Here is a 17,624-nt window from a genome sequence, read left to right as displayed (position 1 = left end):
CTTCCCTGAGAGAGCTGAGTCAGTGTTGCTGATCAAACAGTTTTTTACTAAACATTCATCTAAATCAGGACTGTGTTTTCATTTGAGTAATACTATGCAACCAATTTTTCTTAACTAAATTTATTAGTGTAACTCGAAAGCCTCCTATATCATATTTAACTGCAAATAAATGTCTACTGTCTGCAGTCCAAAAAAAAGCATCATTTACCGAGAATCTCAGCACGACAAAACAATGAAATGAACAATGAGAGAGGTGGTATCTGGTAAAAGGCACATGAATACAAAGTAGTTTTGAAAGTTTGTTTAATTAGCAACTACTACAGTGAAAATAATATGCCTCCCATTGCAGTATTTTAATGAAACATTGATTAACAATTATAATCCTAATTATGTCTATAATTAAAAAGAATTTAAAGATTAAAAGAGGAACTGGTTACTTTGTACCTACACTTCCAAGTAGGCCACCAAAAAAGTTGTATTAAATTGTTCTTTTAGGTAACTGCTTTTTAAAACCTAGTGGTCAAATTACCTGCATAGATGCCTCACAAAGTGTAAGTAACTTAATATCTGTCAATTCATATTAAAATACTTTAATTAAATTAATTCATTTTTGAGCAACAGATTTGTCCAGTGCTGTGTGGTTAATTATAAATAAAATCTGAAGCCTTATCTATATTAAAGTACATTTCTGTCTGCACAGCACCAACAAAGCCCAACCTGTGCAAGCCCACAGGCAATGGATTCAAGATTTATAAAAAAAAGAAAAATTTTCAATTGAATTGAAATTAATTGTTAATTTCAATGATCTTGATAAAACACTGCCATATTACTGCTTTTAGTTTGAATCAAAAACTACTGAAACCCTCTGTCTGGACTAGAATTAGTCAAGTGTCATCTTAAAATGACATCTTAAAAGCCAGTACAAGATTCTGGAACTAGACTTAAAAAATAATTAGACAGATAGATGTACATCTACTAGTACTGAGAAGAAAGTGATTCAATATTTATAATTTGTGCTCTCTTGCCCTATCACAGAGAATCCAAATTTTGAACTTGGTGACTCACAGTTCTATAAAACTCCTCTGGTTTTGTTTACTGTTTCCATAATACTGAATTTCAATAGTGTTTGCTTAAAAAAGCCCCACAAAATAAATTTCAGCTTTCTTTCATAGCACTTTTGAAAGCCGGCTCTAACTCTTGAGTTATACATAAATTACGGAAAACTGTTTGCTTGTAGGACAAAGACTGAAAATTTCTAATATTTTAAAGTAATATTAAATTATGTAAAATTATTACATTTATAATATTTTTTTATTTCAATGACTTGACAATTTTAGCATTCAGTCTGTTCACTTGTTATAACATTTTTACATATTTTAACTATATTTAATAATCACTAAATGTAAAAAAAAAGAAGTTATCATAAAATATTCAAATTTTGTGCAACTGCTTTTTCTATATTAAACTGGCCTCTCTGCCCTTGAGGGAGTCAACAGCTCCTCCCAGTTTAGTGTCTCTGGCAAACTTTCTTAGTATTCTTTTGAATATTCCCTAAATTGACCCTCCTCCACTGGGAACAAGGTATCCTTATTCCAGAATTTCCTTTTGATTGTAGAGGCCTGTAATTACTGAGGTCTGGTCTTACAATGGATGAAAGACTAATTTTTGACTCGTGCCTTTAAACAGAAGAATGACCATATATTAAATCCTTCTTAAAAGTTTCATGCACTTTATATGCTTATTTTTGGATCTCTGTTATCAAATTACTGTTTACTTACTCTTGAATTGTTCAGAGCTCATAGAATAGCTAATAGAAATCTCAACATTGCTCTGGGCATCTTCATATCAAAGTGGATGACTGCCAGTAGAGTAATAGAGCTTAGCCTTTCTCTTCAAAAATATGCTGTCATTCAAACTAATGAGAATATTGATAATAATGTGAGAAACTGAAATGGTTAATGGCTTAAACGTTGCTAAAATCATCTAAGAACCCTTGTACTGCTGTCCACCCACACCCACTGAAGCCCATATCTCCCCAAATATGGCTACTCGCTGGAATTTGGACTGTAGTGGGAACTGGGGATAAGATAAAGGTGATACTATGGTCTCATCATCTCAGGTCGAGGGAGAGGAATCTATCCACAAGCAATAGGGGAAGACTGGGATGCTGATGGCTCAAACATTCATGTTTTACACACTTTCTACTCAGGGGTTTGCTCATAGAAAAAATCCCATCATGCTGTTGGATACTATGGTGACAAGGACAGCCCAAGAGCCTCCTCAGAACAGAAGTGATGCACCCTTTGCCCATGGCTCAAAGCAGTGGGACAATATCAGATAAAAACATTTGTAGCTTAGAGGAACTGAACTTTTTTTTTTAACATGGGAGGAACGGCTGGGTGAGTATGTGTCAGGTAATAATGGGCAGGCTTTGCTATGCATTTAAATTTTGGGGTTTGATATTTCCAAATTCTTTCACAAATATCATCACTATGGAAAAATTCACCACTTTGAAACAGGCTTACCAAAGGCCAATACAATGAAGCAATGTTTTACAACTTATAACATCATTTTCAAAATGCATATGTGAAAAGCATCCACTTTGGCATATGAATCCTGAATTAACTTTCAGAACATCTGCTGTGTCATCAAACTGAGAAAAAGTTTACAAAAAAGAGAAGAACCTTGCACAAAGACCTATTCTAAAAAATCTAAAATGTGAAGGGCTTTCCAGTTTGAGCTACAATGGGAAGCAGATGCACAAAACAACACATAGAACTTACAGAGTATCAGACTGCTCTATACTGTATATGCGTGTGCAGAATTTCAGAATTGGGGAATTACTCAGGAATTTATGATGTTGTGTTCTGACAGGATTGGACAGTTGTTAAATACTTAGCTATGCAATAAATAGCAGGTGTGAATATCTGGGTTTTATACTAAATTTGTGTTTAGATGAAGTATATACAAGTAACATCTGCACCTGCAAAACAAAGAAAACAAGCTTCTCCCATTTTACAGGTGTTCTAAGCAAGAATACATCAAGATTTTGAGGCTCTTGTGTTGGTGAACAACTGGAGTAGACAGGTTAGCTGTATATAAGAATATATTTTTCAATAGATGGGAATAATTTTCAAGTGAAATATTATTTCCTATAGATTGGCAGAGAGATACATTTAAGAAACACTTCTTTTTCAGTACTTGAAAAACATTACATAGTAAGCTGTGACAAATGGTGATCCCACACATGATGATAGATCCCCAAAGAATTGAAAGATTTGGAAAACAAAAGAAATATTAAATTAGCATTTTCAATATTATCTTTTTTCTGCAACATCTCCCAGTATTTATTTCATGATCATCCAGCATGACAAAATAAACAGGATTCAAGTGCTATGATATATTCTTCCTGTAAACTAGCCTGAGGCAGTTTCTCTGCCTGTGCTAGCAGTTGTGCTAATGATACAGTAACAGCTTTAGAATAATCCCCTTCACCCTCAGAAACACAAGCAATCTTGTTTAAACAGAAGAGAAAGGTTCTCAAAATTCCTCCTTAGGCAGTTGTAGGCATGAGTCAACATGCTTCACACTTGTCTTGTGTGTAGTGGACACATTATTCATTCATTGATAAAAGCATCACTTAGCAGCAGCAGCAGCAGCACAGGCCTTGCCTTAAAACAAGGCTTTCCATTAGATAGCAAACAACAAAAATCAAATTCAGACTACTCATGATGTAAATGCAGTAAAATATACATCTATTTAAATTAATTAGTGTGATCAAGTGATGGGATTCTTCAACTGGTGGAACAGATGCTGGTTGAAGTAATCAAGTTGTATAGACCTTAGCTCTAATAGCAAAGATGTACCTGTCAGAGGTTGTGGATTCTGAGGGACATGAACATAGCATGGTGCACTTGTATTTTCACTGACGTTAAACATGTGTCTACTTCCCAGGTCACTATCTTAAAAACTAGACAAAATCTCACTTGCAAATATTCAAGTGATTAATTACACAAGATAGAGAAAACAATAGAAAGAATAAAATTAAATTTTCAGCTTTTCAAAGGACATAACTTTCTGTTCCTCTTACTGAAAAAAATACTAGTTACATATTTCATTCCCAGTTCCTTCCCCCTCATACTAGCTTTACACCAGAATAATTTCACAGTCCTTGAGTTAATTCTGATGTAAAGAAACTGCACCTATTGTAAAAAACCAATTTTTAGTTAAATTTTACTGCTTGTAGATCATTCAGAATATTTTTAATGCAATATATGGCATAGGACAGTTGTCTAGGACAGTTCAGTTACCTGGATAATACCTTGCGAGCCCAGTGGCACTACCAAAGACCTGCCATAATAAAGTGGGGTCCTCTTCTCTGTTCCGCTTGAACACATCATCCAGCGCTGCAGTCCAGTTGAGTTCATTTAACACTATCGTTGCTGTCAGAGATAAAACAAATTTACTATTAGAAAGTCACATCCTAACGTGGGAAGCAATGGCTACAAAAAGCAAACAGGAATATTGAGAAAGCGATAAGATTTAATTTAACTAATCCAGAAATTAAATTTTAAGGAAGGCACTTCTTTTCCTTGGGCATTTTCTTTAAATTCCTCACGCTCTTTTCTTCTGGTTGCATTATTTGCATGCCATGACGCTTGGGGTATTTGCACAGACAATATCTTCTATAAATACTTTGTTTCTGAGATGTCACTCTAATTGCACTTCCCAATCATAGAAAGGATTGTTTATAGAAAAATATATGCAAACATATAAAGTTGATGCTTACTAATCACAACATACTGCATTAAGAACAACTAGAATGACATCAACAAAATTAGGTATAATATAAACATAACAAAGGTGTCCCTTTCAGAACGGATTATATGGCAAAAAGACATTGATGAGCTATTTCTAGTGTTAAGGTGGGGCTTCATGAACAGCAGTGCTCATTATCACACACTAAACAGATCTTAAAGTTCATAGATGTGAGCTCTTAGAGTAAGGACAGCAAAGTGAATGTTAACATTTATGAGTTAGGTCATCTCCACAACTGACTTAAAATACAAGAAAATTCACATTTCAGCTAAACACTATGTTGCCAGTTACACAGAAACCTACATTCATGAAGTTGTCCTCCACCAATACTTGTTTTAATCAATCAAATAGTTTATATAATGAAACAAATATGGATTATTTTAACATGTTCTGCAACTTTTTGAGAAATAGATATATTGAGAAACTTTAAAATTGAACATTAAATGATGAACATGTTCCAGTTTGGCCAGATTTAGAAATATATCCTCTGAGAGAAGGCAGGTCACAACCATCCCTCCCCCACCAGGTTTGGGAAAAATAAATTCTCCTTGAAGGAAAGTGAAGGAGATAAAAACTATTTATTTAACAAACACACAGGAAAAGGAAAATAATGCTAAGTAATAAAATCTCTCACTGTGGAGAAAAAAACTGGGAAAGTGTTAGAGTCCTCCCTTTGGTCTCCTCGGAGCTGGGGCTTGGCCCAGGGCCTGGCCCTCTGTGCCCCGTGGAAAGTCCTCCTGATGTGCTCTGAGGTTGGAGCAGTCCAGTAGAAAAGGGAGAAAATCAGAAATTCCAGGGAAGGAAAAAAAGTTGAACTCTCAGTCTCTCTCCAGAGAAAAAGAAGCTGAACAACTGGCCAAAAATTGACCGGGCAGCCGCAAGCCGAGCACTTCCTCGCTCCTGTCTCGCAGCTGGAAAGAAAAGTCCCTATCTCTGTGTGACCTTGAACAAGCTGCAAACTGCTTTGAAGAAGTTTTGCTCAGTTTTTCCTCCCCCCTCTGAGGCTCAGTTTAGAGGCATAGAAAGGCACAAAAATTAATTTCTGGGCATAGGGCAGCGATATGGGATACACATCATAAAGCCACCCCAAGACTGCTACACTAAAGAGTCGATGGACTGGAGTCAGCAATCAATGAAATTTTATTATGATACAAAACACCTTAGGATATAGCTTATGATAAATCATGCTTTTCACCTCAGTCAGTTGTAAATATTCCATTAATTCTCTCCCATTCTCCTCCCTTGCCCCCCCCAGTCATATTAATTTTAGGCAATTTCAAATGCACAGGTAATTATGAAAAGCAAAGGCTTTTTGATGGTTTAGTCACTAATTCTTTCTTTTGTGTTTCCTAATGGACTGTAAGCAATGTTTCTTAAATTGAAGCACCTAGATCAGCAAGTCAAGAGTGGAAAGGGAACTAGAGGGAAAAAAACTTTTGCAAAGAGCTAAAGATGTAGTTATAAATCCAATGAACATTGCCACTGGCATAGAGATCCTTCTTACATTATGGCATTGTACACAGGAAAGAAAATTCACTTTGTCTTGCAAATGGGCAAGTCAAGCTGAAATAAAATCAGTTCACATTTAAGGGACCTGAGTGGCATTACAGTGCAAAATTTGGTATGTAAGTCCACATCCTAGCCCCTGCTACAATGAAAAAAAAAAGATAAAACTAAGAATGGATTGAAAGTTAACAGTTTACAGCCCATTTCCAAAGTGAGGCTTTTAAAAGGTACTAGAGAAATGAGAACACAACATTAAATTTTATAGGCTTGTTTTTAAAGGTTAAGGAGAAAATTGCTACACCATGTATTTTGCAGAAAGGTTTATCTGTTTTTTTCAGAGTAGTTTTAAGATATTACACTTTCAAAAGATAGCTTTTTGAAGAAATATCAAATTAAATTTCCAACTCTTGAGATTTCCTGTAAGCCATACGCTCATATTATATACCTCTCCCTCTGTAAAGTAGATAATTATAAATAAATATATGTTTACTTAAAGAACATTTCCCTGAGATACCATAAAATGTTAATTATAATTTTAAAATGGTTACTGTTCAATTATGTCTTTTAGATCCTGTTAGACCTGCTGTGCAATTAAGCATTGTGTACGAACTTTCTAATCTTGACTTTGTATCAGATCTTGCTTCCAGAAGTGGCTCCATAAAGTCATTAGAAGCTCTGTCACTTAGGTAGACAAGACATTTTCGGCTTGATTTTGTTTCATGTTACTCTTTCCAGTTCAGAGGGGCTGGTACCAATCTCTTCACTCTCGTGGCCAGTGACAGGACTCGAGAAAAAAGCAAGGAGCTGTGTCAGGGAAGGTTTAGGGAAAGGTTCTTCAACGAGAGGGTGGCTGAGCACTGGAACAGGCTCCCCAGGGACGTGATCACAGCACCAAGCCTGACAGAGTTCAAGAAGGATCTGGACAATGCTCTAAAGGCACATGGTGTGACTGAGGTGTCCAGTGCAGGGCAAGGAGCTGGACTTAATTATCTTGATGGGTCCCTTCTACATTCTTAGGTAGCCACTTCAAGGCATCACCATTTAGCATATTTTATGATTCTATGATTGTAATATCACCCAAAAAATGTGTTGCAAAGAGTTACATATGTATACATACACCTCTGCACATACACAGTCATATATGTAAATATATATCTTAAATACGCACATACAAAAAAAGGAGACAGTCTAAAAATAACAAAATAACTAAATACTGAAGTGCCGAATCCATACACTGGAACTGATAATTTTAGCACTTTATTAGACTTGTTGAGATTAGGCTATAAAGTAAGAGAGAAGGATTACTAGATCTTGTTTGTAATATTTCTAGGAAAGCGATGATTTACAGTCAGATCTAAGAGTTTTATGATATTATTTAAGTCCCACTTTCCCCTTCCTCCTCTTCCTCTATAACTTTCTCCCAAAGACAAATACAACAGCTTAAAAAATCCAAGAATTTGCAGCAAAGGGAAAATCCAAGACCGTCAAATAGCCCAAGATATGAAGCCGGAATTTAAAAAATAAATAATATGGAATTCAAGAAAAGCAACAAGAACAGGACATCTTAACTGATGGAAACAAATAAATCTGGGAAAAGGCTACTAACAGTTTGTAATATATCTGTTCTCAGGCACTGAAAAACAGATATTCCTGTGCCCCAGAAATTCCCAGTTAAGTGCCCGAGTCTCATTTCAGTATTAAACTGTAACAGCACACATGACAGGTTCAACATATATCACCTTCCTCTTAATTCACTTTCTCATTATGACAAAAAAATTGTGTTTGGAACAGAGACACAGTTTACTTGGTGGGACTGATATGCAAATAAGTGATTGTATGATCATTAAAACAATCATTCCTGGAGCAGTTTGCTATTTGTAATTCAAACTAGATCTGTTCATCCAGGTTTTTTGGGTTTTTTTTTTTGTTTGGTTAGTCGGTTGGGTTTTTTCATTCTATCTAAAAGTATACTGGATACAGAATGCACCCACATCTGTGTTAACTAATCCACTAATCAGTAAATGAGGAAAAGGGTGCTGGGAATTTTAGTTTGAATAATTTATTTTACTAAGTGTTTTTCCAAAACTTCTATTCATATTTTCTTTCTGCTAGAGCATAAACCTTGCACTTTAAAAAGCAAAGCTGTAAATCAAATCCTCTTTTTTTTTTTTTTTCCCCTTTCTTTTTTTGGAATGCAACATCACTGGTGATAGGGAACTTCACTACCTCTGAGTTCTGATTTAAAGCCTACAACCACGTATTAGAAACTTTCCAAAGAAAAGCAAGCAGACCAAGTCTTAAACAGCAAAAAACTATTCTTCAAATGGTTCCTTATAAAATATCCTGATTCTCAATTGGCACATAAAAATCAAAGCAGTGGTACTTTCACTAGCTCATAGTAGAGACATAGCACCTGTCAGAATACCCTAATTGGAGAGATAGTTTATATTAACCTCATTTACATAGTGAAAATTTATTTTCTGTTTAAAAAAGAAATGCATTTTACTAAAATAAAATGTTTAGAGGTGTTACAGTCACACTTCTGAATATCTACTTGTCTTTCTTTTGAGTTAACTTACATACAGGAAAGCGCTTTTGACCGATAATTGGCAGAAACTCTAATTGGAGAAAACTCTCCAATAAGCTTATTTTCAATTCTACTAAAAGAAGTCTTTGAAGATTGCTACTTCAGAGTACTTCAGCTTCTACCTTTCACATGATAGAAGCAAGATGAAAAAATAAAATTCATCATCACACAATATGAAACATGTTTTTTTCTGGCTAGTTCCACTGAACTCCATCCATCTTTTCATTTTTTCCTTCTTCTTTATGATATGAGGTTTAGGGGCCTTGACAAGGAATGGATTCAATTTTCCCCTGCAAATACAATCAATAAAAAGTAGGGAGCACTGGTGTGTTCTCTTTAAAAGAACTGGAATACGTTTCTGATGATTTATTCTATGTAGAGACTCTGGCCTGCATAGAAGACAGAGAACAACTTTATTTGAAAAGCCTGGGAGCTATTTCCGATATCTGAAAATATGTGAGCTGCTGTTCCCTGATGTGGCAGCTACACAGACACTGGGGAGAACAGAAGGGAGCTCCTTAGCAGTTCATTAATCTTCTTTTAATGTCTGGAATGTATTACTCTTCCATATCCTGCTTAATGAAGTTGTTCCTTTGATTTCTTTAAAGATAAAACTGAGTAGTAATTGTCATGATTTAAATATATATTTTCAATATCAAATATTATGGTATTTAAAAGTGGGCACAGAGGGACAATACTTTTTCAAGTGCACATTTTTGCATATATGTGTGCAGACACAGACACTTCCATCTGTAGCCATGCTCATCAGATAATAGAGAAAATCTACTGAAGGCATAAACCAGTTTTCTTTATGACTTGTGCATTTCAGTATTTTTTTTAAAGATTACATTCCTTCATGTTTATGTTAAATTACACAGAATTTTATTCACTCTCCACTGTCACTGGAAAGTTGCACTCCTGTCTTCTCTTACATGGGACTAGGAAGGAATGGACATTTTATTTTAAGGTACTTTTAAATTAGATTTTTGCACTGGCTTATCCATATGTCTGTCTGTATTAGTATATACATATACACACATGCATTTTCTACATAACTCCCAAATATAATAATCTGAAGAACTGTTCTAGTAGTAACTTGAACTTCAACCCTTCGAATTTAGATGTGTGTTATAAGCCAGCTTCTTCTGTCTTGCAATAGCAAAACAGCCAAAGCAAAGGAAAGATTCTAGTGGCTTCAAAGTGAAGGTTTTCTCCAAGGTAGCTGGTCCTTTGAGTGGCACTGGAAACCTGAATATAGATATTTATGCTTTCCATAGAAAACCATAGGAAAGTGTCCAACTCAAAACAGTCATCCAAAGAAACTTTACAGCTGGTTAGAAAACAGTTAAAGGAGAGCAATAGGAAAATTTTGAGAGATAAGGGAACTGGGTAGTATTTTACCCACCCTCTCTTTTAGACTCTTAACTTTTACCAAAACAAGGCAAATGCCAAGGCAATGTATCTTTTTCACTCAAAGCAAGGGAGGAAAAGCAAAAATAGGTCTTTGAATTTAACAAACAACAGTTATTATACAGTGACATTTCCAATTGGATAGGTCATTACTTTATGTGATGCTCTGCTGGATCTTGTACATGTTACATATCTTCATACTTGTTACGAAATCTTGTTTTGAAAGAAACATTTCCATTTCCTAACATATCATAATTTAAAATTAGTGGATGATCAGAACTGTTTGGGTAACATGTATTTAGTGGTGAATAAAGCCAAAGTACTAAAATACAATTTTTAGCATATGGAGCAATTATTGAATCAAATAATTTCAATTTCTATCGAGTAGACATATCACACTCTCAATTAAAGGTATAAGTGATAAAATGTCATGTACTTTTTTTCCTTAAATGAACAACTTCTCCACTCCTCATTAGATATTTGACATTATGTCCCAGACACTTCTATAAATAATTTCATGAAGAAGTCACTGAAGTCTAGAATAATGTTGTGTCTGCTTCAAATCAAGTAAATTAATGCTATATGTTGTCTGCTGCCTGGCTTAGCTGCCACATGCTGATAGCCAGACAAGCACAGTGAAATCTCATTAAAATAACTAACGCCCAGGAGAAGGAAATGAGAATAAAAATGTCAAGAACAGGAAAGGGAGCTAAGCTTATAACTCAACAAAAAAAGAGTTAATACAATGCAGAGTCTCAGACTCTTTAGTATACACTCATAATTATTCAACAAGTTGTTTATCTCTACAAAACACAAAAGACAATCATATTGTGAACTGCAACCCATTGTTGACAACAGCATTTGTGTATCTTACATGTTGCTGCCTTGCTTCCTCTTACCTCAAAACATACCAGGATGTATTCCAGAATGGAATAATACCCGATGGAAACCATACAGTACTGAAGGATATTTTCTGGGAAGATGGCAAGAAGACAAAAAGTATGAAAAACACTGCTCATTAGAGTGGTTCTAGAGGACTTTTCAGATTTTGTACTGATATGCACAGTCTAAGAACCTGCTGATTCTTTATTTTTATTATTATAAAAATACTAATTATATTATTCACTATTAGTTTTACAGATTACTTCAAAGTAGGACCTCTATTTAGAAATAATTCCTTCCTTAAAAAAAACCCCAAACCCCAAAAAACTCCCAAAAAAACCCCAAGAAAAAATCCAAAGAGATGAGTATGTTGTGTTTTTATGGAAATATAAGGGATTAAATATCAAAAACCACCCACATATTTCATGTATTAACTCTGCTTTTCCTTCACTTTGCTCTAATTTTTTGTTAGCATTTCAAAGGATATCATAGTGACATTCAAATTAACTATACAGATATGCTTGAGCTTTAATGAAGACTTCTCTCTCTAAAAAAAATTAATTAGGTGTTAACAAAACCAAATAAAAGCAATCAAAAGACTGTCTGGAAATGCTGTTCTGGAATAACTTATTAAACTCTGTCTTCATTCTGCCAGAGTATCGCCACTTCAATAACTTTTTAATCACGAGAGCACCTTAAAAGATCAGTAAATCCCAAGCAGTAGCTGGGTTAAGTGAAAAGGAAAAGGGCTAGAACAGACCAATTCATGCAAAAATGCTCTATTTCTTACCTTATGCTTTCTGCTTTTTTTTAACCATTTTGCTGTTTTTCATCACATTTTGTTTTAATTGTAGTCTAAAAACAGCTAATTCAGAGCTGGATGCGATCCCCTGTTGGTTTTATGTAGATCACCTCTTAAAGTTCTTGCAGTTATTCTTACAACATACATAATGTCCATCAACACTTCCTTCTATCCTCTCCCCACCATGGCAAATTGGAAAGCACACGTATCTCCAGTAAAAATAAAGATGTGTTAGTACAATTAAATAAAGATCACTCATCATATTGTTTGGGATTCTATAGGTTTGTTTAGTCCATCATGACAAGGAGATGAACTGCAAGTGGACAAAATGCTGAAAATGGCCGCTTAGATGGACTGGGAAGAACAGAAAATCTGCCTCCTGAAAGTAGACAGAGGTTCAGTAATGCAACCTAAAAAATGAGTCAGAAAGCAAGCCCACCTTCAAAAATGGGATGCAAGAGTAAGGATGGCACTGGCACAATAACAAATAGGTAGAAAGTACTTAAGAATAAATTAGAACAGGCAATTAGAAGGTCTCTTTTAGAGCAGAAGGTCCTAGAATGGTCTTTTGCTATGAGATACCAGCAAGCAGTCCAGATCTTTTAAGATCAAGCTTGATCAGTTTAACAAAGGAATGACATGGGCTAGCTAGATTAAGAATTGGATTTGTCAAGCAAAAAGCTGCCCTACTCTGATATGTCACCCTTTGTTACAAATAAAGAAAATGTCAATTTAGAAGCTTAAATTTAGTAACCACAAAAATGTATTTTATACAGAGTTAATGGCAGAGCAATAATTGGATGTAAAACCACTTATTCATCTTTAATTAATGAACATTAAATGCTTGCAAATAAACTATGGATATTTATATTGACTTCATATATATTTCTAAATAGAGTACATACATATTTATATTTTATATAATATAAAATATTCAAATTAATTATTAATATTTTATTGTAAAATTTATTTTCTTATATATGTAATATATGGAGAACACATATTTTAAGAAATATTAAAGTAATACAGAGGATTTGGTTAATGGATTCTAATCTAATCCCCATATAGATGAAATATTAAGGAATAGCAGGCTGGTTTATTTTATTTAAATATATCTCTGGCAACAGAAATCTAAGACACACCAAGTGTGAGGGGAATACAGCGCACAAGCAGGAAACGTGAGAAAAATGATGATGAGACAAGGTCTGTTTTGTCACCTGAGCTGGTACAGATGTGACAGCTCCTGCTCCTCATCAATATTCCAACCAGCTCATGGATGAGCCTTACAAATTAAAAATAATGAAATTTCCACAAACATTCTTTTTTGTTGCTCTTCTTCTTCTTGTTGGCCAAAGCTTGGTTCAAAGAGGAGGTGGACTGATATTTTCTGAAATTCAACTACCCAAGGAAAAGTCCCCCTCTCCAACAGAGGAAAATCTGTACCATGTGCAACTGCATCATGCATTCTCAGAACAGAAAAACAGAATAGAAATTGTTATTCTTGGCCCTAGCATCATCATAGGTATTGTACTCTGACTGTTAAATGTGTGGTTTGGTGTTGTTCTCCAGATTACATAGAGGGAATATGAATAAAATTCCTCTCTCTTAAAGATCATGGGGCTATAAAGTACCAGAAAGTTGAAGGCTTGCTGCCTGTACAAACAGAGGTGTTCCTCACTCTGAAAGTTTCTCACTTCTATTTCTTGTTATAAAGGCTTACCCTGTTACTTTACAAGAGGAAAAACACACTAATTTTATTTCATCTACAGCATTTACTCTGTGAGGAAGGATACACAGACTCCCAGTCCCAGTCCATTCTTCTGACATGCCAAGCTGTGTTCCATTCTTGGACTGAATCCTGGCCTCCCTGAAGTTAATGATAAAAATTTTGCTTCCCAGGGAACTGATTTCATGCTTCATCTTCAGAGCACTGTAACCCTTCGGTGTTCAGCCACTCTGTACACAGTATTTTGGCAGTCTGATGCAATAATCAGATGACAATATTAGGAGTTGGGCTTATTGCTTTAGACGTTTTAAGCAAATGCAAAAAAAAAAAAAAATCCTTATAAACCACTTCATAAGGATCCAAATGCCTTTGAAATAATAAAAATCTCAAAAGGTTCTTTGAGAACATAGTAAAATTAAGATTCTTTGTAGTCGTTTTTGTCTGCTTCCATGTCATGGGTACTCTCATGGGTATATATTAATCTGAATTTTCGCTATTCGCTACTTTAATCACTCAGTATAGCAGTTCTTTGTTCTACAATGTCCAGACGAAAATAAATTTTTGCAATCGTGCTTGCTGAAGGTCTCCTTGTTTTTAATTTACTTTGTGAATATAAAACCACAGGACAAGGCAATAAAGTTGCAGAAAACTGGAATGGGATGAAGAAAGACATCTTATCTTACACCTACTTTACTGTTTAACAAGAAATTTTATCTTCTTATAAATACCTATCCTAATGGCCTAAAGTGTACTGCATTTTAGTTGCTTTAGCCTCCCATATTTAACTAACACTCATAATCCTTCCTGAATGTGTAAATACTGCATAAACAGAGCTCTTAAAATGAGAGAAGCTGCTGAGTTTGAAGTTTCTAAAGGCTTCTATATGGATTGTTTCCAAAACTAGGGAGAGAAAAATGTATTAAGGAAACACAGACACAGCTGGAGCAATTTCTATGGAGTGAAAAAATGCACATGGAAACAAATTAGTTAAAAATATATTATACAAAACCCTGAAGTCACACAGTATTTTAAGCAGCAATTTTCAGCTGAAGTCAGGGAGTAAGGATACAGCGTGCCATATTTCCCAGGATAAGGAGGAGGATATAAAAGTATGAATCTGGATTTAAAATAAAGTGGAGGAGTCATATCACATAGTGAAATAAACAAAACTTCAGCCTCATTCTTACAGGCATTTCTACACATATATAACTTCTGTATTTGATAAATGAAAGAAGCAAAACTGATTGCCAGCAGCTCAGCATCCGCTAAATCTCACTGTGCTCTGCATCAATTCAGATGCATCAATTCAGGATGTACTCCAGGGAAATAATGGCCCAATCTGCTAATAACCCATTGCAGTAATTGTTTCAAAAAATGAAAAGGAAAGACCCAATGTTGTTTATTTTTTTTTTCTTTTTCATATAACTTTCAGAAAAAAACAAACAAACAAAAACAGCAACCAAAAGAACCAATGAAGCAACAGAAAGCTTCTTGTAAGAAACTCATTACTTTGTTTTTCTAACAGCATACTGGTTTCAGTGGCTTCACCTGTATCAGCCAGAAGTGCAGGGCAAAGGAATCAGGTATGTATATTGAAAAAGTTGCTACTGGGATTGCGATATTCATATACATGATTTGGAGATTTTATTTTCTGCTACATCTGATCTGTGCTGTAGCCTGAATGCCCACTAACAGCAGACGTGGGCCAGGGGCACTGTGAGAGTGCACCTTTTGGTCAGGCTGCATCGGAGGGAAATCCAGCTGCCGCTCTTGGAGATGGCTCAGCAATGTCAGCTGCAGTAACTTGGGCCCAACTGTTTTATTCCAAAGGGCGTTTCTGACCTGAGCTACAGTCCTAACGTAGACAGCTCCAGCTCTCATGAAGCAGTAATGGCCAGATAAATCAGGCAGCTGAGAGTGAGAGCAACCTGCTCTCCGGTGGCAAAGAAGTTCACAGTCAACTGGCAACACTTAATTTCATACTCAAGAGTGTCATTGTGTCTCAAGCACACTGTCACCTCACAATATTAATTTATCTGTAGCAGCAGATGTATTTGGAACATAGCAATATTTTCTAGTATAACTGCAAGGAGAGGACACTCAACTTATTTAACAAGACGGGCCTGAACATAATAAAAAACAAACAAAACACATATTTTTACAGACATACAAAGAAATTGTAACACATTTAACAATGAACTTCTTATCTGAAAACAAACGGCTTCCTTGATACAAATATTCTGTAGACTAATGGCCAGCTTCCCACCTGTAGCAAGTGGACATATTTTCACTAAAGCCACTGTTATGTTATTCCAGTATATAAAATGGAAACGAGACTGATTTTTATAAGTATTTGTTTCATCATTATAACTTGCAGCCCAAAAGTAAAATTAAGGTACTTTCAGTGTCCAAAACCACTCTACATAATAGTTAAAATTTAATTTAGTAAGTTCTTCTAAATGTTTTATGCATATAGCAGTGGCTCAGAAAAGGAGACATCACCAGTGGAAAAGAAACCAGAGCTGGGCCCCTGGTTTATGGAAACTGATGTACCAACACTGAAGGCACTGGTGCTAAATCAATTTGATGTACGTGCTTTTAACTTTGATTCTAATGCTGACTTTCAGGAAAATCTTTGGTGCATCACAATCTTACTGAACACCTTCCTCAGCTATAGAACAGGAACAGTTTATTTATTCTCAACGTCAGCATCAGATTCAGTATTGAAATGTAAAGCGCTTTAATGTCTTAAAAGTCTTTTGAATGATTTCTTGACATAATCTAGCTCTGTGGCACAAAAGCAGCTTTATGACATACATAGTTCCATATTGTTTATGAATCAACATCTGGCTAGCATGCTGCAGTTGTAAACTCACGTCATATGTAAAAAAATTACTTTGTGCATTTTTTTCACAGCCTCAATCCAAAAAATGGAGCAACAACTGATGCCTGTAGAGCTGTCAAACAAAATTCACTTTATGATGTCAAGCTATGTAGTAGTTTTTCATTTAAGATCTTCAGGCTTCCTATCAGTGGCAAAATGTAAAAAAAAAAAAAAAAAAAACCCAAAAAACAAAAACAAAAACAAAAACAAAACCAAAAAACCCAAACAATTTCTTTTGAATTCAAGAGAAAAAAAAATTAAATGGCAAAAATATTTCTTTTTATTAAAATAAGACATACATATTTTTGCAGAAACAAACAAAAGGTTGTTTTATGCCTTCAGTTATATACAAGAGAGAGACAAAAAACAGGCAAGATAGAAATGTTCTGGATAACAAGCTCCTACAAATTTACTTCATGGACAACATTTAAAGAAACATTGTAGGACTAAGCAAAGACAATTATTTTCATAGCCAAAGACAATTTTTCTCACAAAATGAGATTTCAGGTGCATGACCTAGTGAGTAATCATCGGGTATCTATCCCTTGTCTCCCTTCTTGACAGCTTATGCCACAGCAAAGCATAAGATACTGTCAAAGGCATCCGGTTCTCACTTTGTGACAACATACAACAAACCAGAAAAGCAGACAAGCTATCCATCATCGGCTGAGAAGAGTATAACCCCTAAGGCAAGGGAATGGAGTAGAAAAATGCTGCAGCTATGCAATTTGTCACAATTAATTACTTCATTATTAATGTATTATGATTCCATTTTGTTAAGTATGATCTAATCAAATAAGTAGAAATCTTTCATGTCTTGAAAATTTTAAAATGATAATTAAGACCCAATATATTTAGACAAATATGAGCAGGGGATGGAGGGAAGAACTCTATCAGTAGCAAAACAGAAGTTATTGGAGAGTTCTGCCCTACCCTTCAATTCCCTACTGTCCTCCCAGTTTTGGAAAAGCAAAAACAACTACTCAACATCCCTCTGCCTCTGACCTCT

At 35.1% G+C, this 17,624-nt stretch overlaps 1 protein-coding gene across 12 annotated transcripts in view; it reads right to left on the bottom strand.

The window, feature by feature from the left end:
• Positions 1-17,624, bottom strand: part of CACNA2D1 (calcium voltage-gated channel auxiliary subunit alpha2delta 1) — a 364,954-nt gene that overhangs the window by 109,070 nt on the left and 238,260 nt on the right. For all 12 annotated transcript variants that reach the window (XM_017727845.1, XM_017727857.1, XM_017727868.1 and 9 more), the window contains exon 7: positions 4,311-4,442. In XM_017727845.1, the coding sequence (XP_017583334.1) occupies positions 4,311-4,442 (132 nt within the window). The remainder of the gene's footprint in view (positions 1-4,310; positions 4,443-17,624) is intronic.

The sequence above is a fragment of the Corvus brachyrhynchos genome, unplaced genomic scaffold, assembly GCF_000691975.1.
Source record: "Corvus brachyrhynchos isolate BGI_N302 unplaced genomic scaffold, ASM69197v1 scaffold50, whole genome shotgun sequence".
Taxonomy (NCBI): Eukaryota; Metazoa; Chordata; class Aves; order Passeriformes; family Corvidae; genus Corvus; species Corvus brachyrhynchos.
Note: the sequence above shows the minus strand (reverse complement) of the source record. Positions and strands in the feature narration are given on the sequence as shown.